A 24,639-nucleotide genomic window follows, 5' to 3' on the forward strand; every position below is an offset into this window, starting at 1 on the left:
TTTTCAGAAACAAAAAGAGAGGCAGGAAAGAGATGAGAAAAGAAATGAGGGAAAGCAACTGCTCACAAACTTTTTTCCCAAGAAAGGTGAGCCCAAATGTGAAAGCAAATAGCTTACATTAAATGAACACCTGTGGTTATAAATGCTTCAATACCACCGCGATTGTCAGTGCTAAAAAACTGCACAACACAAAATTAGAAATAACATGATGCCTTTTTTGTTTGCATTGCAATAGTATACTAATCGAAAATTAAATTAATATTTATTATTGGGCCATAACATCTCATTATCTCTAGCTGCTTTATCCTTCTACAGGGTCGCAAGCAAGCTGGAGCCTATCCCAGCTGACTACGGGCGAAAGGCGGGGTACACCCTGGACAAGTCGCCAGGTCATCACAGGGCTGACACATAGACACAGACAACCATTCACACTCACGGTTAATTTAGAGTCACCAGTTAACCTAACCTGCATGTCTTTGGACTGTGGGGGAAACCGGAGCACCCGGAGGAAACCCACGCGGACATGGGGAGAACATGCAACCTCCACACAGAAAGGCCCTCGCCGGCCCCGGGGCTCGAACCCAGGACCTTCTTGCTGTGAGGCGACAGCGCTAACCACTACACCACCGTGCCGCTGGGGCCATAACATAATTAGGCTAATAGCCTAATTTCAGGGGCGCAGATACGTTTTTTGAACTGGGGGGGACAAAGCTGCCAGCAAACCAACCCCACCCCCAACATGTGTTGTGCGAGGAATATACTCTGATGCACAACATGAAGTTTACACATTATCATCACACACAGAAATTGCAAAACTGCAAAACTAGTTTTAAAACCGCTAAGTTCCAATTGTTAAACATAGCGAGAGGCTGGGCTACGTGTGTGTGTGTAAAGTGTAAACCAGTGCATCCTGACCTTCTAACTATGCCTGTGTGTTGCATGAGCGGCCGTCAGTCAACAACTCTTCGCAAAGTTTCCTTATGAAACAATATGCTCGCTGAAATTATGGCAGGGAGCGCCAGATTAAACATTAAAACTGCCTTCTGAGCACTGTATCTACAGGCTGCCACCGAAAGAAGGAGGCTACCAGAAAGACATCTCTACTCCGTACGATTTTACTTTCACTATGACATTACTTTGAACAGACTATCAAAAAATTGCAAGGTGATATGATAAAGTAAGGCACAGTTTACTTACAATCGTTGTTTTTTGAAAAAACGATGCAATCATTTTCTGCCTTTTCGGTTTGGCACCCTTCATCATGCCATGTTGGGGTCCTGAACTAGGAGCTGTCCCCGATATGCCTGTCAAACTTGTTGTGGGTAACTATAGCAACCAAGCTCGAGCTCGCAACCTGTGCAGTCTGCGCAGCTCAACCAACCGAATATCAGTCTTTGTTTTGTGTTATGTGAGTTGTTGCAACTATGTATGTACCGCTGTGCACCTCAATAAACCGAATGGTAATTAGTCTTTTGATTTTTCCGTGAGGTTTGCCTTATGCAAAGAAAGACAGCATAGATGTTTTTTCCTCCCTATAAGTGGGGGGGAACCGAACGAGGTGAATTTAAATCTGGGTGGGATGAATCCCACCCGTCCCACCCTCTATCTGCACCCGTGCCTAATTTAGTCTCAATGTCATAGGTTCATAAGGGTAGGCTGTCAAATTAGTAGCAAAGCTAACTTGTGAAACACATGGCACTCAGTTTCAGAGACTGTCACAGAGGGGGATGCAGCAACTAGGGTTGCCACCCATCCCGTAAAATATGGAATCGTCCTTTATTTGGCAATTAAATCTTGTGTCCTGTATTGAACAGATATGGGACGTGATTTGTTCCGTATTTCCATAAATGTCCAATACACATGTCTGTCTCACACATATCAGCACTAAATCTAACAATAATGAACAAAATAAAACAGGAAATACTCCGTTGCGGGATCTACCCAGGACACAAACCCCTCCACTCTGTGTCACGCTCTGTGCGTCTATGCCTGGCTGCCTGCGTCACTGCGTGTGGTGCTGTCACGGTTGCCTAGAGACAGACAACACACACCGGCGCTGCTCAAAAAACCTGGGCCTTTTAAAAATGTCGACAAAGAGTTGAAAGACAAAGAGTTACTCAGTGCAGCAAGGAGTAACAAGAAGTACACTTGGAAAAAGAAGTGAGGGAAATCTGTTGACTGTTTAAATCTGGTCTACTCCACAGACAAGAGAAACACAACAGTTCCTGATGAACTCAGGACTGTTGAGGGAAGGAGTAATTTTCTGCACTTTCTTGTTTTCTGCATTCTTGAATAAGCAGACATACAGGTTTGTTGTGTTTTTGTTGTTTTTTGTTCTCTTTTTTCCTCTATAAGTAAAAAATGTCCCCAAGGTTCACAGAGTCCCTACACCAAGAACAGTTATGCACTTACATTTACAGTGATATTAAGTTCTCAATATATTTAGATTATATTTTAAAAGTTTATTGTTGCCCACTTGTACATTATACATTTTTACAGCATTGGCAATAAAGCATTTCTAGCTTTAAGTATGAGTAATTGCTTTCTTGATCACCCCTTTACTAAAAACACCTACAAAATAAAACATACCACTGCTGCGGGCACCCCACCCCATGGGAGTTGTGCCCGTGGTGGTCATGGCCCCAAGGAGCCGTGGTGGGCGTCCCTTATTTTCATTTCTGAATGGTGGCAACCCTAGCAGCAACAGACCCCTCATCCTCTGATACTGGGGATCTAAGACAAGGTGAGCCTTTAGTTTAAAATGAAACCGCACAATTTTAGCTATTTTTACTGTAATGTGTTAAGCAACACTAAAGTCATGCTCTGTGTTTTACTGAAGCCTATGTTTGGCTATAGCCTAATTAGAATAAGAGACTAAAAGTTTACATTTTTGTCACATCCATAAGAAAAATAAAATGCCACATAGTTTTTTATGATGCAAATGAATATATGAAGTTTGAGGAAGTTTTACACAAAATATTTATATATTAAGCATGTTCAATCACATCAGTTAGGCTACATTGCCTGCTAATATCATAGGCTTCATGCTTGTAGAGGGATCTGTCCAGGTAGATAGAGAAGATGTGATAGAGGATGATGCAAATGAAGGAAGTGAAAGCAGAGAAGGTTCTGAGAAAAGTGAAAGGGATGAAGAGAGTAGTCAGGGCAGTGCCAAGGAATGCAAGCCAGAGGATCCAGCACTATGGCCAGAGAAGTTGACCAATGAAGAGAGAGACACAATAGTAAGCAGATTGGCAAGCAAAGAAAAGACTAATCAAATTACAGCAAAAGACAAGGAAGGGAAACCATTTCCTAACTACCTTCAATTTGCAAAGTCGGCCAATGGCCGTGAGAAAATCAAAAGGGATTGGCTAATCTATAATGAAAGTGCAGAGACTCTGTATCGCACCCCATGCCTTCTTTTTTCTGACGAGCTGAAAAAGCCATCTAAAAGTGCTCTCAACAGCTTGGATGGTGTGAAATTATCACACATTAAATGGCAAAAAAATGTACAGAAAATTACCAGAACACGAGACAAACATGCCTCATAAGGAATGCTATTTGAAATGGAAAATCTTCAGCATTCATTATTGTCTGGATTATTGTCTTACAACTTTTAATCATTCTGCAAATAAAACAAAGATTCAGTGAAGTATTGTGTGATTAGCGTTTTTTATTCATTTAAGAGTTGTTAGATTAATGTGTGGCTACATAACTGACTGAACTGGTAGTACGCCCTTGTTGTTAGATACTTTCAGCATTGTTAACTGCTGAACTTTTTTCTTTTTTGGGGGGGGGCCCATGGCCACATGCCCCATGGTGCATAGGGTCCAGAATTTGGTGCTACGCCCCGGCCACCTATACACACACTATCTTTTCGGCAGCTAAGAAAATGGTGTACCGAGTTCTCGATAGTTACAAATACAACACCATAGCTGAGGGGATTTTCCAAGAAATGGGATTTCCTATATATTCGCAAAACCTTCCCATATCAATCAAGAATAACTAACTCATCTGAATGAAGCACTACAAGCATGCCTCCAGTCATGTCAGCATAGTTACCATTGCTATGGGGGTCACATGACAGTGCAAAGCCTCTATTAGGTGGGGATACACTACATCTGTTACTTTTCTATTACTTTACCATTAAGGAAGAATGAATGGAAATGCTTTTTTTTTAAATCTAGGGTTAAGGCTATGTTTTCTTTTTAAATCTCAGACATTAACGGATGTTGTATTTAAAATGGGAGAAACACCCCCAAAACAAACAACAATTGAAAGAAGCTATGGTATAAGCCTGAAAAAGCATCACAAAAGGAGAATGCAACAGTTTGGTGATGTCAGTGGGTCACCAGCTAGACAATATTAAGTGTTATTTATTTTAATTTACTTTATGTATCTATTCCAAAATTTTTGATCACCTAAAATTTTGGTAGTCTGCCACTAATGGTGCCATATTCTAAGTTGTTTACCATAATTTTCAATATCAGGAAATGAAATCTGAAATTGTGATCCATCATCTCATTCATTTTTTGCTCTCAAACCCATACGCCTTCAGTGTACACCAAAAACAAAATAATTGGCCTTGTCATTCCAGTACTTTCAGAGGGGAGTGCATATATAAGAAACAATACCAAACAAAAAAGCTTGTAATATATACCACCTTATTTTTGTGTCTGCCAAATCAATAAAAGTAAATGTTTATAATATTAAGATAATTGAAATACTAATGTTAAGAATGTACATGAGACTGTTTAGACTCTGAGTGGCAGTGAAGAAAACACAGACCGGCTTATCTTCACATATGTGAGTGTCCTGTTTGTTTTTGGTTCTGAACTTGCATCAGCAATATGGACTTTAAAAACCTCAGGCCCTGGCTGAGAGGGTTCAGCAGTTGAGAATACTCTGAATTACTCCAATTGAGCCATTATATTTCCATTAAATTCTGGGAGTTGCACCATTTAATTAAGCCATATCAACATTAAGATTATATAACAAAGCAAATATGTTTAACCAAAAATATGTGCAAAACGGTTGTAGGAAGAACAGAAAAAAACAACCAAAGTCATGATACCCAATAATACACATTAATAACAGTAGTAGTAGTACAACCCCAAATCAGAAAAGGTTGGGATGGTATGGAAAATGCAAATAAAAAAAGAAAGCAGTGATTTTCTAAGTGTACTTTGATGTTTATTTCATTGCAGACTACATGAACCCAAGATATTTCATGTTTTGTCCAATCTATTTCATTCCATTTGTTACCATACATCCATTCCTGCATTTCAGGCCTACAACATATTCCATAAAAATTGCAATGGGAAAATTTAGGGCTAGTAATTGATTGATTCCGAACAGTAAAGAAGATGTAAAACAAACAAACAAAAAAAATAAATAAAAATAAAAAATGTAATCATCAAAACATCGTCATAAACAGAATAGCGTAGCCACAAGGCAGTAACATAATAATGTTCAGAAAGGATTAGGAAGAAGTAAATAACTTATCAAATCCTAACCCTCTATACCACCGTTAATCAAATGTCACTTTCCACCATAATAAACTATATATACAAAAGAAAGCAAAATCAACAAAAAAAAAACAACATACCAATACATACTAACATGGTATATCGCCTAAATCAAATATATATATATATATATATATATATATATATATATATATATATATATATATATACAAATACTTATGCTATGCATATATACACACATACAATACATATATACAGTACATACATATACACCTACCTATAACTATACACATCCATATGTACACAGACACCCATATCATAATTATGCATATTATGCTTATATATTATATACAGTTATGCACTATACATATATATATATATATATATATATATATATATATATATATATATATATATATATATATATATATACAAATACTCACTTTTTATATTACATATCCGTATGTACTCATACTCACATATATACACTTATATTATCAATAGCATGTTATTGTAATTCCTCCTCCCTATACCTTGTAAAGATCTGTTCCTTATACCTTTTTTTGAACTGGTTTATAGTTGTACATTTCATAAGCTCCACATTCAAACTGTTCCATAGCTTTTTAATGTGGTAAAACAATTAAATAATGATGTAATTTGAAACAGGTGATGTCAACAGGTGCTAATAATCATGATTTGATACAAAATCAGTATCCAGGAAAAGCCAAGTCTTTGAGGAGCAAAGATGTGCCAAGGATCTCCAGTTTGTCAACAAATGTGTGAGAAAATCATTGAAATATTTAAAAGCAATGTTCTTCAAAGAAAGGAAGGGATTTGGATATTTCATCCTCTATGGTGCATAATATCATTAAATGATTCAAGAAATCTGGAGGAATTTCAGTGTATGGAGGGCAATGGTACAAGCCTATAACCACATAGGCTCGGCTGATATAACCACATGGGCTTGGGATTAGTTAGGCAAACTTTTGTCAAGCACTAAAGTATGGAGTTACATCCACAAATGCTGGTTAAACTTTACTGTGCAAAAAGGAAGCTTTATGTTAACTGTGCCCTGAAGTGTTGTTGAGGTCCCCGGGCTTGGAGGTATCTTGCATGCACCATTACACAGTGGAAACTTGTGTTGTGGTCAGATGAATCAGTATTCCAGGTTGTTTTTGGGGGAAAAAATGGACACTGTGTGCTCCGGACTAAAGATGAGAAGGACCATCCAGGCTCTTACCAGCAACAGGTCCAAAAGCCAGGCTCTCTCATAGTATGGAGTTGTGTCAGTGCTCTGGCAAAGGTAACTTGCACTTCTGTGATGGCAGCATTAATTCAGAAAAGTACACTGAGATGTTGAAGCAACATCTGCTACCTTCAAGACTGCCATTTCCAGGGATATTTCAAAAAGACAATGCAAACCCACATTCTGCACACATTACAAAGGCATGGCTGCAGAAGAAGAGGGTGCCTGTCCCCTCTGTGCCTAATAGAGAATGTGTGGCAAATTTTGAAATGACAAATATTACAATTACAACCTCATGCTGTTGCACATCTTAAGATCTGTTTGCAGAAAGAATGGGACAAAATAACACAAACACTTCATCCCTTGGTGTCGTCAGTCCCTAAACATCTTTTAAGCGTTGTGAGAAGGAATGGCAACATTGTAAAGTGGTAAATACTTTAACATCCCAACTTTTTTTAAAATGTGTTGCAAGAATCAAAACTGAAACAAGTGTTTAATTTGAAAAAAGCGATAAAATTCATGAGGTAAAACATCAAATAATGTGCCGCTGTATTGTTTTGCATGCAACATAGGTCAAAGATGATGATTTACAAATCATTCTTTTCAGTTTTAACTTAAATTTCAACATACTTTTCCAACATTTACTGATTTGGGGTTGTAGTAGTAGTAGTAGTATGAAATACTGCAATGACAACCAAACTTTTAATCTAAAGCCTTACTTAGTTTATGTACATCAAGTACTCTGGAACAGTATCTCAGCATTCACACATATCGGAATTTTATTCTAGCATAAAAGTACAAAAATGATATCCTCCACAAATTTTAGAAAGTATGTCATTTGTACTGTTAGACCTTAAACCCAAGCCAGATCGTGTGCTTGTTATAATATAAGCTCAAGTGTACTGTAAAGCTATAAGCTCACATGTTCGATTGGATTTCCTGACTTTTTACAATTTTGATAAATCTTCATATTAAATTTTATAATTTTAAATATGTCATGAAGACTTCATATCTCTGTGTTTAATGTAGTAAGTGAATCAAAATTATCAAAACCTCCTAAACCCTAAAAATTCACATTTTAGTATCAATAGAATTGTCAATGTTGATGACGACAAAGCCATGATTATCAAAGCCATTTGTGGTGCAGTGATAATAATGGTTATAATTATTGATGCATTTGGCTGAGTTGGCAGTCACTGTTGGCTCCACTCTGGCAAAATTGGAAAAGTCCACACGATACCTGCCCTCTTTGCTGCGGGAAATGATGGGCAGAAACTTGTATCCCCACATAATTTCTTGAGGTAGGTAAGAAGTCCTGACCTGGCAAGAAGAGCTGGTGGACTCGGCCATTCCCTCAAGAAACACCACCAACTCAAACTCTTGTTGATTTAAAGTCTCCACTGACATCTCAAAGAATGGACTCGTTTTGTCAATCACATGACATAAGGTCAAAGGGCATACAAAAAACAGGTTATCCTTTCCAACGTCTACCATAAAGTCAACATTGACCTGATCCAGGATGGTGGTTTCACCTTCAGGAGTTACTGTTGTTCTAAGCAGCTTTCCATAGATCTGGCTGCCAATCAGCAAAGATTTACGCAAGTTAGCCACTCTTATCTGCAAACAGAGGACTCCTCTATTTGGACAGACAACTGCCATCTCACTAAATGCTATGGTCTTGACCCTTTTCTTGGGCAGAGATATTTTGGTCATCACCACTCCACACCAGAAGCAGTTAATGATTGCACCCACAAGAGTCTGGATAATAATGAGAGCAATAGCACTAGGGCAGTATGGAGTGATATCTCGTCCCCCAAACCCCACCGTTGTCTGTGTTTCCATGGAGAAGAGGAAGGCAGTCGTCAGCCCATGTAGATTAAGTACACATACTTTGTGGTTAGCTGATGGATTTTGCCAAGCCAAATCTCCATTGTTGCGGGCAATCCAATACCATAGGAGTCCAAAAATGAACCAGCTAAGAGTGAATGAGGCCACAAAGAAGACAAAAACAAAACGCCAGCGGATCTCTACAAAGGTGGTCCAGAAGTCTAGCACATAGGCAAAGAAGTCGCTGTACTTCACATTGCCATATTCAATGTTACAGTGGCCATCCTTTGTCACCAACCGTTTTTGACAAAGTCTGCGCTTGGCCAGGTAGTTTCTGAGCATCTGTCTCAGGTAGCACTTCATTTTACAGGAGTCTCAGTCTAGGAAGAGATGACATAAGTACAGTCATACAGTATATCACTGAAAAAAAATTATAATCATGTACAGTATTTGTTTTTCTTACAGAACATCTGCATAGAATATAGCCTATATTCAGGGCATATATTAAAGTGCTAGTCTAATGAAAATTACATCATAAAATCACAGGTTTTCTGTGTGTGATATGCTCAAAAAGGTTTTAAAGTTCACCCATGTAGATGCAATAGGCTTAGCAAATCAGTCTCATGTAAAAAGGGATCAGTCTCATAAATTCATTAATCATTAATTCAAGTGTCTAATAGTTTATAGCTAAACTATTAAAATCAATGGAATACTTAGTGATGTTGCTATAGTTTATTGAGTATTGTAGCTCTAATGTGATACGTTAACTCTAGATCTATAACATTCATATAACAATCAAATGGGCGAAGGCAATTAGAATATTTGTTTGGCAGAGGTTGTCACTCAGTGAATGTTGTAGCAATAGACAGGACACAGTTTATTCCAAAGATACCATTTATTGAAATAGCTGACATGAATTAGCAAACTAATACTGATCAAATATAGCAACAATAGCAGCCAAGGAATAATTCAATATAAATGGTGATACAATGTATACAAATAAGAATCAGTAGTGTATATGATGATAACTAAGGTACTAATGGTGATCAGAAGTAATAAGCTCTATGCCAGTGTTACAGAAGAAGAAACCTTTATTTGCCACATGCACACTTCAAGCACAGTGAAATTCATCCTCTGCATTTAACCCATCTGAAGCAGTGAACACATGCACCTAGAGCAGTGGGTAGCCACACTAGCGTGCCCGGGGAGCAGTCAGGGGTTAAGTATCTTGCTTAAGGGCACTTCAGCCCAAGGCCACCCCACGTTAACCTAACTGCATGTCTTTGGACTGTGGGGGAAACCGGAGCACCCAGAGGAAACCCACGCAGACACGGGGAGAACATGCAAACTCCACACAGAAAGGCCCTCGCCGGCTGCTGGGTTTGAACCCAGAACCTTCTTGCTGTGAGGCGACCGTGATAACCACTATACCACCATGCCGCCCAGTGTAGGGGCGAATGGATGTTAAAATGTGATAGGGAAATCACGTGTTTGTGTGTCTGTGTGAGGGTGTGTGTATGAGTAGGTGTGTGTGTGTAAGAGTGTGTGTGTGTGTGTGTGTGTGTGTGTATGGAATGCGAATGGAATGCATGAGCCTTGTGCTAGGCCCCACCTAGAGGGGGATGGTCAACAAGGAGAATGCGAAAAGGGGAGACAAAGGATCTGTAGTTTAAACTAGTCTTGGCTAGGTCTTAAATCCAACTTCTACTCAACCCTCAGCTTCTCCTGAAAACCCAATGTGGAGGAGTGTAGTACGATGGAGGGAGTTAAAAAGAGAGTGAGAGAGAGAGAGCATGCACGATCTAACTAAATACAGATAGTAAACAAAGTAAGTCAAACAACACGCGGTCTAAGACTGACTTTCATGTGAATCAAAATGCGTACATTTAAACCATGAATGAATTCAAATAAACAACACTCTTCACATTAACTAGCCACAACTAAGACTAACAATTGCCCAGATGCCAGCCTTACTTGAGATCGCTCTTGTTTGGCGACTGAAAGTGCACCATCTGTTATCCGAAGACAGCGCAGAGTGTAGGTCCGGGGAGAAAACAGTTCTGTTCCTTTCACTTTCACAGCTCATCAGCTGAAGATCTTCGGTGTCCCATTGGTTGTACGATGATCTGGAAGGAATCTTGTTTGTAGTTCATCGATGTTGAGAAAGGGAAAAGGGATCCGGTCGCATTTTCTCTTTAAAATACTGCGTGGGCTGCAGTAACTAACCGGTTCAGTTATTATTGCAACTATGTGAAGATCAAATACATTGAACTTTGGCTAAAGGTCCGGTATCAATAGCTCGTTCTTTGACCTTTGTTCTCCTGTAGCACAGATGCAACGACGTCTCTCTTTCATGTGTGGAAACCCACCGCCAGAGAGAAAGAATTTCGATTCTGCCACGATTTGGGTTTAAAGCACAGTCGTGACGTCACTGTATTTGGTATCCGGTATCATCTCTGTATCCAATACCATTACAGGGAGTCAGAAGAATGGGTGGAGATAGAACATGGCATCACGTACAGGGATTGGTGTGTTCAATGCTGTACTGTGAAAGGGGGAAGATGGTTACTATGGCTACGGATTGGCAGCCCTCTCTACACCCATAAATAAAAAATTGGTTTGAAAAATTATTTTGGCAATCTCTGAAAGAGATTCTCTCACAACATGAGCAAAATGTCAGAAGATCATAGGTTTGGGAATTTTGAAAAAATCTTTTATGGTTTCAGAGATTTTAGTAAAAATAAATAACCGTAATTGCATGCTAAACCCCCCCCCCCCCCCCCCCACACACACACACATACCACTACTTAACATTGTAGCACAAAATAGAAAGGGTCTACATGGTCCTAATTGGTACTGTTAGAACCAGAAAAGGTTGTAGTTTTATGAGCAACTTAGTTTTAGAGGTGAGCCCTCACAAATTCCTGGCTGTTGTGTGCTTGCTGCACACAATGCATATGACACAATGCACCACCCATTCCTGCTGGCTCCAGCACTAAAAGTGAAAGTGCCTAATTACTGCCATTATTTAGCCTTGTGTAAAAATTCAGAACTGCTATCAGTGAAAAGGATAAAAGATGAAGGACAACTAATAAATTCAAGCAACAGGCTACACACAAGCTTGACACTTACGGTGCAGTGAGCTCTTTTGGGATGACGCTTCTGACTTTTGTTTCCAGATCATAGGAACTGCTCCACATACCAGACGTTGCTCAAATCCTTCTATGCGAATCTGCCTCACAAATTTATCTTTTTCAAAATGTATGGAGCAGGCACCAAACCATCCTGTTGGCTTGAAGTTGCCTCTCTTTGTCTGTACAAATCAAACCCATTCATTTCATAAGTGTCCTGCCGACTTTGGGCTATAATGGATCGAAATTCCACTTTTTTATTGCCTACATTTGAACAGCCTTGAACGACACACCTCTTAGGAGGCATGCTTTGGGTTCAGTTTTCTTGTGGAATAAAAAAAAATTGTTAAAAATGTGCTACACTTTGCAAAGCAGATCTCATCTCATCTCATTATCTCTAGCCGCTTTATCCTTCTACAGGGTCGCAGGCAAGCTGGAGCCTATCCCAGCTGACTACGGGCGAAAGGCGGGGTACACCCTGGACAAGTTGCCAGGTCATCACAGGGCTGACACATAGACACAGACAACCATTCACACTCACGGTCAATTTAGAGTCACCAGTTAACCTAACCTGCATGTCTTTGGACTGTGGGGGAAACCGGAGCACCCGGAGGAAACCCACACGGACACGGGGAGAACATGCAAACTCCACACAGAAAGGCCCTCGCCGGCCCCGGGGCTCGAACCCAGGACCTTCTTGCTGTGAGGCGACAGCGCTAACCACTACACCACCGTGCCGCCCCCTGCAAAGCAGATGAAGCCAGAAATGCTGCAAACTTTCAAGTGTTGTGCATATGATGTCACTTCCTTTGAATTAACAGTAACTTACCAGGAATGCATTCGTGTCATGGCGGACTCAAAGAGCTAAACTTTACCAACTAAATAGAACATGCTCCAGGTCTCATATTAAAATACAATTTAGATAGTAAACTATTTAACATGCCTAGTTTTATGAGGTATAATTTCCAGGGGTGATGTCATTTTTGTAAGACTAGCACTTTAAGTCTACCATGAACTACGTTACTCTGGGAATTTGTGTTTACTACTTCATAAATTGTACTGTAAACTCTAACAAATGAAATGGACACACTGAACTTATCCTAAACCCAAATATAATTTGCCCATAAGTCTAAAAGTTTATTGTTTAGATTATTTCATAACATGGTTTCATAGTGTAGTGAAAGTGACACAATACAGAAGATTAAACCAAAACCAATGTAATACTTTTAGTGATAGTGTGTAGAACTATTGAGCAAAATGTCCAGTTCTCAGCTCTGACCTTTTATATATAAATCATTCTCAGATGTACTTTTACTGGCACCTCAAATTAATATTAAAACAAAACAAACAAACAAAAACAAACAAACAAGTAAAACCTAATACTGATACCTAAAAAAAAAGCCTGACATAGTGAGGGTCATATCTGTTGTGCTTTTTGTAACATTGTATAATTTCTAAAAATAATTGCATGCAACAGTAACAGAATTGTCTACAAATGCTGAGCTCTAAGTACCTGCCTAACACAACATTAAGAGGACCACTAGTTCACCAAGATGTTCCTCAATTCTCATTGATGATGCAACCAAAGGGTGGTATCTCCTATCTTTCCTCAAGCACAGCCAGTCCACAACTTATCACAATTCACAGTTTAACCCCAATTTATTCTCCTAATTTTTTTCACGTTAAAATCTTGAAAGAGAGATTCTCAGCTATTCCCAAACTACAAACAAATAGCAAAATAAATTATAGCTATAATAAGTATTCAGTATAATGAATAAGTACAAGAGTTATTTGGGCCGTTTTTTTTTTTTATTAATTAGAACAGTTTTATTTTTGTTTGACTCTGTGTGACGATTTATGGGTTTGTCTGCTTTTGGTTGTGCTTACTGCTTTCTTTCCCTTTAACTTTGTCCCTCCCACTTTGTCACCTGAAAATCTGTTTTGCCTGTGCCTACTGCATCAAAAATCTAAGCCAGGCTTGAACCAGGGAGGACTATAGGCAGGGGGCAGGTGCACTTCTCTTCTCTTCTCTTCTCTTCATTGCATTAGCTTCACACTGCACAACACCTTACTTCTCACTCATCCAAACATGCACTCTATATTACTGATTTTTACTGACTACTTCCTACTGACAATTTTGTATTCTTTATGATTTTTGAACATGCTTTCATCCTTGTTTTGTTTAGGTTTCTTTAATAAATCATTGAGTTTTTTTTTTTTATTAAAAGCATGTCTTCCTTATTTGTTACTTCCTTGAGCCAGGTTGTAACAAAATGGGGGCAAAACTAAGTATCTTTTGTGTGCGTATTGTGTACAGCTAGATAGGGACTGGGAAGAAAGGCTACCCTGGCTTATGCTGGCTGCTCAAGAAGTGGTGCAGGAAAGCACTGGGTTCAGCCCAAATGATATGGTGTTTGGTCATAAGGTTTGAGGATGTCTGTCCATGTTGTGTGAGCTGGATAAGAAAGACTGAGCATCCTAAAAATTTTGTGACCTACAGTACCTGTCAAAAGACTGGACTCACTGACTCATTCATCAGTTTTTCTGCATGTCAAAATAATACATTGTAGAACAATACAGAATACATCAAAAGAATGAAATAACATATGGAACATGTATGGAATTTTGGGGTAAAAAAAGTGTTTCAAAAAACAAAATATGTTTCATATTTTAGATTCTTCAAAGTAGTCACTGTTTCCCTTGATGACAGCTTTGCCTGAGTTTGGCATTATCTTAACCAAGTTCATGAGGTTGTCACCTGGAATGCTTTTCAATTAACAGGTGTGCCTTGTCAAAATATAATTTGTTGAATTTCTTGCCTTCTTAATGTATTTGAGACGATCAAACAGTAAATAGTAAAAAATAAAAATACAGTAAATAACCCTATTCGACAACTGTAGTAAACCAAATGCCAAGAAGTGTTCAACCAAGTAAAGAGAAACAATATTCTATCATTACTTTAAGACATAAAGTTGCACTTTATGACTATATAGGACATAGTTATAAAAGCAAGTTATTTATAATCATGCTATCTGTTATAACCCAAATGATGATGGGTTCCCTTTTGAGTCTGGTTCCTCTCAAGGTTTCTTCCCCATATCGTCTGAGGGAGTTTTTCCTTGCCACCGTCGCTACAGGCTTGCTCATCAGGGATAAATTAGGGATAAAATTAGTTCATGTTTAAAGTCTTTAATTTTCTGTAAAGCTGCTTTGCAGCAATGTCTGTTGTTAAAAGCGCTATACAAATAAATTTGACTTGACAGGAAGTGTCTTTTAATTAATAAAAATAAAGAAAAAACAGTGAATTAGAAGGTGTGTCTAAAATTCTGACTTGTACTGTTTACCAATGGCTTTAGAAAGACACTCTATGGAACAAGAGAGTTTGCAAGAGTATATCTTGAGAAGTCTCAAGTTAAAATGAAATGTTTGTGTGACCACATGTTAGAGCATCATTTATTTGACATTGGTGACCAGGTTCTTGTGCTTTGACCCCTGATTGGTTTGCCTATTGAGGCTAAATTCGAACACCCTTTTACAGTGGTCTGTTAAATTTCTGACAAGAATTCTTGGTTTAGACTCCATCACATAGAAAATAAACGTACTGTATCATGTTAATATGATAAAATCATATTATGTTTCAGACTGTGTCCAGCCCACCCTAGCTGTCGCTTCATTGCCTGTCTCTGATCCAGCTAGAGTAAGTGTGGATGATGATTGCACCTGATGATGATATTTTGAGGGTATGACTGAAAAATTCAGTCTTTAAACCATTTTGAAAATTGTTAGGATATTTGTTTGTTTCATCGTGCTGAGCTGGTTCAGCTCATTAACAGGTTGTAGCAAGCTATAGTGGGTGAAGATGGACACAGACCCAGGTGTTGAGGAATACAAGTGGTCTTTTATTTTCAGTGTATAGAGTTGCAGGGGGTGGCATGGTGGTGTAGTGGTTAGCGCTGTCACCTCACAGCAAGAAGGTCCGGGTTCAAGCCCCGTGGCCGATGAGGGCCTTTCTGTGCGGAGTTTGCATGTTCTCCCTGTGTCCGTGTGGGTTTGCTCCGGTTTCCCCCACAGTCCAAAGACATGCAGGTTAGGTTAACTGGTGACTCTAAATTGAGCGTAGGTGTGAATGTGAGTGTGAATGGTTGTCTGTGTCTATGTGTCAGCCCTGTGATGACCTGGTGACTTGTCCAGGGTGTACCCCGCCTTTTGCCCGTAGTCAGCTGAGATAGACTCCAGCTTGCCTGCGACCCTATAGAACAGGATAAAGCGGCTAGAGATAATGAGATGAGATGTGATGAGTTGCAGGGGATAGGGGAGTGAGAGAGAGAATAAGGCGTGACTATGCTGGGAGTGCAGCAGGAATCTGGTGCTCACTCATGCAGGGGTGAAGTGTAAGAGCCATCCAGGCTGCAGGTCACAAGTGGGCGGTGAGGTGAGTGGTTCAGCTCTTTGAGGCTTTCTAGACAAGGGCTGGAGCAGGGGAGCCAGACCAGGAGAGCTCTAACAGGTCAGGGGATGATGTTTTGATTGTTCTTATCATCCTCAGTGGCACTAAGATAGCCTGTAGGTAGGGGGAGAGAAAATATCAGCCTCGTACTGCATGCAGAACTTAACTGACCTTTTTGTGTGATGGTGCCACCTTATACACTCCCAGCTGTTTATGGAGGGTGAAAAGAGCCATCGATTAAGCCGCTGCAGATGTGTGTAATTGGCTGACTCCACAAAATTCAGGTGGGGTTTCTCATCTCATCTCATTATCTCTAGCCGCTTTATCCTTCTACAGGGTCGCAGGCAAGCTGGAGCCTATCCCAGCTGACTACGGGCGAAAGGCGGGGTACACCCTGGACAAGTCGCCAGGTCATCACAGGGCTGACACATAGACACAGACAACCATTCACACTCACACTCACACCTACGGTCAATTTAGAGTCACCAGTTAACCTAACCTGCATGTCTTTGGACTGTGGGGGAAACCGGAGCACCCGGAGGAAACCCACACGGACACGGGGAGAACATGCAAACTCCACACAGAAAGGCCCTCGCCGGCTCCGGGGCTCGAACCCAGGACCTTCTTGCTGTGAGGCGACAGCGCTAACCACTACACCACCGTGCCGCCGGTGGGGTTTCTTATTTATTAATTAAAAGACACTTCATGTCAAACAAGTAATGATGGACTGTCATTTCTCCTTACTCAGTTGAGCGGTCCTTGACTATAATATGGATTCCTACAGTTGTCAAATAGGGCTATTTACTGTATTTTTGTTATTTACTTTTCCTGTTTGATAGTCTCAATTGCATGAACAAGGCAATAAATTCCACTGAGACATTTGACAAGGCATACCTGTTAATTGAAAAGCATTCCAGATGACTACCTTATGAAGATGGTTAAGGTAATGCCAATAGTGTGTAAAACTCTCATCAAGGTAAACAGTGGCTACTTTGAAGAATCTAAAATATGAAACATATTCAATTATTTGTTATTTTTTACCTTTTTTTGTTTACCATATTATTCCATATATGTCCTGTGGCAGCAGGGGTGTGAGCGCGCGTCAGCTGTGGGTGGCGAGGCCTCAGGTAGAACCAGCAGGTAACATGTGATGAGTTTCACCTGTGTCTAGTTACTGGCAGTTTGTTTGTCAAGTCAATTTATTTGTTATAGTGCTTTTAACCATAAACATTGTTGCAAAGTGGCTTTACATTAAAATAAAGATTTCAAACATATGAACTAGTACTAGGTGTGAATGTGAGTGTGAATGGTTGTCTGTGTCTATGTGTCAGCCCTGTGATGACCTGGTGACTTGTCCAGGGTGTACCCCGCCTTTTGCCCATAGTCAGCTGGGATAGGCTCCAGCTTGCCTGCGACCCTGTAGAACAGGATAAAGCGGCTAGAGATAATGAGATAAGAAGTATATCCCTAATGAACAAGCCTGAAGCAAAGGTGGCAAAGGAAAAACTCCCTGAGATGATATGAGGAAGAAAGCTTGAGAGGAACCAGACTCAAAAGGGAACCCATCCTTATTTATAGTGGTGCTTGAAAATTTGTGAACCCTTTAGAATTTTCTATATTTCTGCATAAATATGACCTAAAACATCATCAGATTTTCACACAAGTCCTAAAAATAGATAAAGAGAACCCAGTTAAACAAATGAGACAAAAATATTATACTTGGTCATTTATTTATTGAAGAAAATGATCCAATATTATGTATCTATGAGTGGAAAAAGTATGTGAACCTCTAGGATTAGCAGTTAATTTGAAGGTGAAATTAGAGTCAGGTGTTTTCAATCAATGGGATGACAATTAGGTGTGAGTGGGCATGCTGTTTTATTTAAAGAACAGGGATCTATCAAAGTCTGATCTTCACAACACATGTTTGTGGAAGTGTATCATGGCACTGTGGCAGCAGGGGCATGGCCTAGCATCAGTTTGCGAATGGAGGGCGGGGCCAGGGAAAGTGAGTGGCAAAGTCAATGCACCTGTGCCTAATTAATGTTGTGTGTCTGTGTTGCAGTGACAGAGGACAGAAAAGGAGGGATCTGGTGCTCACTTTTTAGTGGGATCAGTCACCGGGCTGGTGACATCCGAATAGTTAGGTATGAACTTGCGATAGTAGCCAGCCAGCTTCAGGAACTGTCTCATCCCCTTTTTGGTCTTGGGCCTCAGGCAGGCTGCAATCACTACAGTCTTGTCAATTTGGGGACGCAACTGCCCATGACCCAAGTGGAAACCCAGATACCATACTTCCAGATACCATACCTGCCCCATTGCACACTTTTTCAGGTTAACTGTGAGGCCCGCATGCCTGAGTGACTCCAGGATGGCCCTAAAGTGTTCTAGGTGCCGCGGCCAATCATTGCTATATATAATGATGTCGTCTAATTAGGCTGTGGCATAGGTGGCATGGGGGTGGAGGATTTGGTCCATGAGCTGCTGGAATGTAGCGGGAGTGCCAAATAACCTGAAAGGAAGCGTGACAAATTGGTGTAAGCCAAACAGTTTGGAAAAGGTCATTTTCTCTTGGGACTGAGGAGTCAAGGGGATCTGCCGATATCCCTTTGTCAAATCCAGTGTCAAATAAAAACGAGCAGCACCTACTCAATCCAGCAACTCATCAATGTGAGGCATGGGATAAGCGTATAATTTAGACACTGCATTGAGTTTTCTATAGTCTACACAGAACTGCACCGACCCATCGGTCTTGGGGACCAGGACCACTGGGCTGCTCCAGTCACTGTGGGACTCCTTGATTATTCCCATTTTGAGCATGACCTTGAGTTCATTCCAAACCACCACTTTCTTGTGTTCAGGCAAGTGGTATGGGCAGCTACACACCACCACCCCAGGGGCATCTCAGTCTGGTGTTTTATGAGGTGTATGCAGCCATGAAGGGGCAAGAATACATCAGAAAATTGTGCTTGCAACCTAACAACCTCTGTGAGTTGGGCCAGTGAGAGGTGGTCTCCACAGGGGACCGGAGTGAATTGAGTGGTTACTTTCATTTTTATCTCCAGCCCCAGCGCTGCCCTCTCCAGAACTATCAATGCTAAAGCCACAGGAACCCCATTGTTCCAATGTTTTAACAGGTTGAGGTGGTATATTCGTAGCACCCAGCCCTGTCCATTTGCCTCACCTCATAGTCAACATCCCCGATTCGCCGGGTGACTGCAAGGGGCCCTTGCCACTAGGTGATCAATTTTGAGCTTAAATTGGGCAATAATATGAGTACTTTACCTCCTGGTGTGAACTCTCTAAGGCGCGTGCCCCTGTTATACAGCCAGGCTTGACATTCTTATGCCTGCCGTAAATTCTCCTGGGTTAAGTAATTGAGAGTGTGGAGCTTTGCGTGCAGGTCAAGAACATACTGAAATTCATTTTTACTATTTGAAGATCCCTCCTCCCAATTTTCCCACAGCACGTCCAAAATGCCACTAAGCTTATGCCCATATAATAATTAGAACGGGGAGAATCCCGTGGAGGCTTGTGGGACATGCTGCAAATAACAGGGGCTCGAGCTATTTATCCCAATTCTTCATGTACAAAATTCCAAATTAAGTTTTTAAGTGTTCGGTTAAATCATTCTACCAAGCCATCTGTGGGTGATATATGCTGGTGCGGTTAGATTTAATTGGCAATAACTTGTAAAGCTCGCAAAGTGTGTGTGACATAAATGTAGTGCCTTGCTCTGTCAGGATTTGTTTGGAAATCCCAACTTGGGAGATAATTTTAAACAGTGCCTGTGCCACATTGCATGTGGAAATGTTATGTAGCGAGACTGCTTCCAGATATCACATTGCATAGTCCACTAGGACAAAAATAAAGTGATATCCCTGTGCTAACCAATCTAATAGCCCAACGAGATCCATGCCAATTCTTTCAAAGGGGGTCTTGATTAGAGGGAGAGGGCTCAAGGGTGCTGTTGGAGTGGCCGCTGGATTGACCGGCTGACATTTGCAACATGCCACACACCACTGATGGACATCCCTGCAAATCCCTGGTCAATAGAAGCAGGCCATTATTCAGGCTAGTGTCTTGTCCTGACCTAAGTGACCAGCCATTGGATTAAAGTGAGCTGTGTGGAATACAAGTTCCCTATGTCTCTTTGGGATTAATAACTGGGTTATTTGCTCATGGGTTTGAGTGTCCTGCATTACTCTGTATAATCTATTTTTAATAATTGCAAAATATGGGAAGGAGAATGTTGCATTTGGCTGGAGAGTTTGACCATCAATTACTCTCACTTAGTCAAAGCCATGATGCAGAGACTTATCTTGCATTTGTTCTAATGGGAAATCCTTGGGGGAATTCCTGAGAGAGAAAGGAGAGGTGGGCCACCCCCCCCACTCCTCGTATCGCTCTGACACGGTGCTGACGTTGATGGCTCAGAGATGGCTTCCCCATTCAATGCCACACCGGAATCCTCCCATGATGTGTTACTGCAGGACCCGCCCAGTACTACACACTCCATTAACCCTTTAAACCTCAGCCAATCTGACCCCAGAATTAGTGGGTGGGTGAGGCACAGGCTAACTGCTGCCTCTACACTATGCTTTTTGACCCAAAATAGAATATGGATGGACACTAGTGGATATTCATGAGCATTCCCATGTCCACACAAAACTTTCACCACTTGTGCTCTCCCCAATGCCTCACCTTGAACCAGGCTTTGGTGGATTGAGGTCTGATTACAGCCAGAATCCACCAATGCATGATATGTATGTGATATGTACTCACTGGTATGCGATATGCTCCAGCCCGATCGAGGGTGGTCTCTGGCGCGTTGGGGATCCAGACCACAGTTCCCACCTCCATCGCAGAGCACTGGACCTGGAGATGCCCAGGTTCCCTGCAGCACCAGTAGACTGGCCCAGGCTTCACCTCTGCACCAGCAATTTGGGGATCATTCACCTGGGGGGGGGAGACAGACACAAAAGGGAGAGAATTTCTACAGCGATTTCCATGGTGGGGGAATGGGGTTTCTGTGGTGGGTGAATGGGGCAGGGATGGGGAGAAGTGAGAGGGAGAGAGAGAGAGAGAGAGAGAGAGAGAGAGAGAGAAGAGGCAGGGTGTCTGCCTGCCACTGGAACCAATGCCAAATCATCCTCCGCCAACTTGATTGCTCAATTCAGCGATACCAGGCGATGGCACTGGACCCACTCCGCTGTCCCTTCCAGCAGCTGCATGATGAACTGCTCCAGCACTACCATGTTGATGATCCCCTCTGCGTCATGGCCTTCCGCCCTCAGCCAATGCCAGCAGGTGTGTGTAAGTGCTGACAGTGTTGTTCTGGGGAGCAGCTGATATGCTGCAGGATGACTCACTTCAAGTCAGAGTATTTGAGCCGACTGTCAGCAGGGAGCTGTTGCGCGGGGAGCTAGGCCTCTCTAGACAGCAGCAGTAGTAGACAAGCTGCACATTACTCGACCAGCCACCCCCATGCTTCAGCCACTTGCTCAAAGAGCACGATGAAGGCTTCTGGGTTGTCATGCGAGACCATCTTTGTAAGCTTGACCTGGGGTGGGTCCACAGCGGTGGCGGTTGAGGACCTCGCCGATGTGAGCAGGCGCTGGAATGCCTGGTGATCTTCCTGCTGGGCCAGCAGCAAGGCTTCAAAGCGTTGTTCTTGCTCCTTTCAGAGAGCAATCAGCATTTGGTGCTGGCTCTGTTGGGCATCAGCAAGGGCATGCATGAGGTCCTTGAGCAGGGAGGAGTCCATAGGTGGTTGCCTTCAGTATCCTGGGTTTCGGCACCACTGTAGTATGTCCCTGACGTGGGTGAAATACTAAAGCGCAGACAGGCGGGAAATTATGTTAACACAGACTTTATTTTCACTACTCTGTTGCTTTTCAGCTTCACTATGTTCATTCGCTTGCTCATATACACACACACACGTGCTCTGGTCGGGAGAGACCTCACCTCTTCGCTCTCTCCCACTTTTTCTCTGCTCTGTCATCACTGCAACAGACAAAGACACACCATTAATTGACAACAGGTGTAATGACTTTATCACTCACCTTCCCTGGCCCCGCCCTCGATTCACAACTGACACTTGACCATGCCCCCACTGCCACACAACTATACTGAATTTCCTGGTTACACAACTGTACTTTTTAACCATATAGGGCACATTTATAGAAATGAGTTATTCATAATCATGCTATCTATTATCACCTACAGTGGTGCTTGAAAGTTTGTGAACCCTTTAGAATTTTCGATATTTCTGCATAAATATGACCTAAAACATCATCAGATTTTCACACAAGTCCTAAAAATAGATAAAGAGAACCCAATTAAACAAATGAGACAAACATATTATACTTGGTAATTTATTTATTGAAGAAAATGACCCAATATTACATATATACTGTATGAGTGGAAAAAGTATGTGAACCTCTAGGATTAGCAGTTAATTTGAAGGTGAAATTAGAGTCAGGTGTTTTCAATCAATGGGAGGACAATCAGGTGTGAATGGGCATGCTGTTTAATTTAAAGAACAGTGATCTATCAAAGTCTGATCTTCACAACACGTTTGTGGAAGTATATCATGGCACTGTGGCAGCGGGGGCGTGACCTAGTGTCGGTTTGTGAATGGACGGTGGGGCCAGGGAAGGTGAGTGGCAAAGTCAATGCACCTGTGCCTAATTAATGTTGTTTGTCTGCATTGCAGTGACAGAGGACAGAAAAGGAGGGACAGAGCAGAGAGCTCTCCTGACCAGAACACATGTGTGTGTGTGAAGCTGAAAAGCAGAAAATAAAGAGCGTGTTCTTTATTTTCTGCTTTTCAGCTTCACACACTCACACTCTCCCAGGCACGCGCACACACATGCACGCATGCGCACGCACGCACGCACACACACGTTCTGGTCAGGAGAGCTCTCTGCTCTCTCCCTAATTTTCTATCCTCTGTCACTGCAACACAGACACACAACATTAATTAGGCACAGGGGCATTGACTTTGCCACTCACCTTCCCCGGCCCCGCCCTTCATTCACAAACCAACGTGAGGCGACGCCCCCGCTGCCACAGGCACGAACAAAGGAGATTTCTGAGGACCTCAGAAAAAGCATTGTTGATGCTCATCAGGCTGGAAAAGGTTACAAAACCATCTCTAAAGCGTTTGGACTCCACCAGTCCACAGTCAGACAGATTGTGTAAAAATGGAGGAAATTTAAGACCATTGTTACCCTCCCCAGGAGTGGTCCACCAACAAAGATCACTCCAAGAGCAAGGCATGTAATAGTTGGCGAGGTCACAAAGGACCCCAGGGTAACTTCTAAGTTACTGAAAGTCTCTCTCACATTCACTAATGTTCATGAGTCCACCATCAGGTGAACACTGAACAACAATGGCGTGCATGGCAGGGTTGCAAGGAGAAAGCCACTGCTCTCCAAAAGGAACATTGCTGCTCATCTGCAGTTTGCTAAAGATCACGTGGACAAACCAGAAGGCTATTGGAAAAATGTTTTGTGGACAGATGAGACCAAAATAGAACTTTTTGGTTTAAATGAGAAACATTATGTTTGGAGAAAGGAAAACACTGCATTCCAGCATAAGAACCTTATCCCATCTGTGAAACATGGTGGTGGTAGTATCATGGTTTGGGCCTGTTTTGCTGCATCTGGGCCAGGACGGCTTGCCATCATTGATGGAACAATGATTTCTGAATTATACCAGTGAATTCTAAAGGAAAATGTTAGGACATTGTAGAGTAAATTTTAGTATCATACTGTTTTGTAATTTTCCTTTTCACTGAGTGTTGCCTCATCAAGGACTAATGACTTAGAACATTCTGTACTGAAACATGTTCATCTTATCATGCTTGTTACATGAGTAGCAGATGTGCATGCAAGCCAGCAATTAGAGAAAGAACCAATCAGCTTGAAAGCTGATCACGCTCTTGGAGCAGGATCAGAGTATGTAATGCAATAGATATAATTCAATAGATGTTTCTCTTTTATCTAGTCTGCACGACTTCTGTGGTCTTCTGAGCAGCAAGCAGACCAGAGGATGCTCATGGAGAAATAAACTTCCACCCTTAACCTCTTATTCTTCAGAGAGAAGGTGGTGCACCCTTTGCCGCCCAGAGATGGGAAACGCTGCAGTCCACCATTAAATAGGTAGGAACCACAAATTCTGTTTGATCTTATTTAAAGTTTACAAAATTAAAGGAGTACTGATATTGCTGATCAGTGAAGTTAATGTCTGTGTCATGGTAAAGATGTATCAGTGAGGAGTCAATGACTACGTTTACATGCACATCCAAATCGAGCTGCTGTCGGTAATCGAGCTGAAGGTCCCAGCAGGGTGCCAGAGAAATCCAATCGTACATGCACACAATGAAATCGGGCTATTGTGTGAGGTGCATTGTGCACCCGAGCCACAGGTGGCGCTACATGCCCCATCGTGTTGGTACACTTCCGGTTGTCATCATGAAGAAGAGCTATTCAA

General features: G+C 41.5%; 1 protein-coding gene across 12 annotated transcripts in view; it reads right to left on the reverse strand.

Annotated features, from left to right (window-relative positions):
* Positions 1 to 5,899: 5,899 nt before the first annotated feature.
* The window catches only part of LOC132888076 (ATP-sensitive inward rectifier potassium channel 1-like), a 40,577-nt gene continuing 21,837 nt past the window's right edge, over positions 5,900 to 24,639 (reverse strand). For 2 of the 12 annotated variants that reach the window (XM_060924025.1, XM_060924028.1), the window contains 3 exons: positions 22,108 to 22,146; positions 20,926 to 21,973; positions 5,900 to 8,942 (listed from right to left, as the gene is read on the reverse strand). In XM_060924025.1, the coding sequence (XP_060780008.1) occupies positions 7,807 to 8,925 (1,119 nt within the window). In that variant the 5' untranslated portion in view covers positions 8,926 to 8,942; positions 20,926 to 21,973; positions 22,108 to 22,146 and the 3' untranslated portion in view covers positions 5,900 to 7,806. Of the gene's footprint in view, positions 8,943 to 10,536; positions 11,108 to 17,181; positions 17,315 to 20,925; positions 22,147 to 24,639 lie in introns of all 12 variants that reach the window. The other 10 variants (XM_060924022.1, XM_060924024.1, XM_060924029.1 and 7 more) reach the window with 9 other exon arrangements.

The sequence above is a fragment of the Neoarius graeffei genome, chromosome 6 (genome assembly GCF_027579695.1).
Source record: "Neoarius graeffei isolate fNeoGra1 chromosome 6, fNeoGra1.pri, whole genome shotgun sequence".
Taxonomy (NCBI): domain Eukaryota; kingdom Metazoa; phylum Chordata; class Actinopteri; order Siluriformes; family Ariidae; genus Neoarius; species Neoarius graeffei.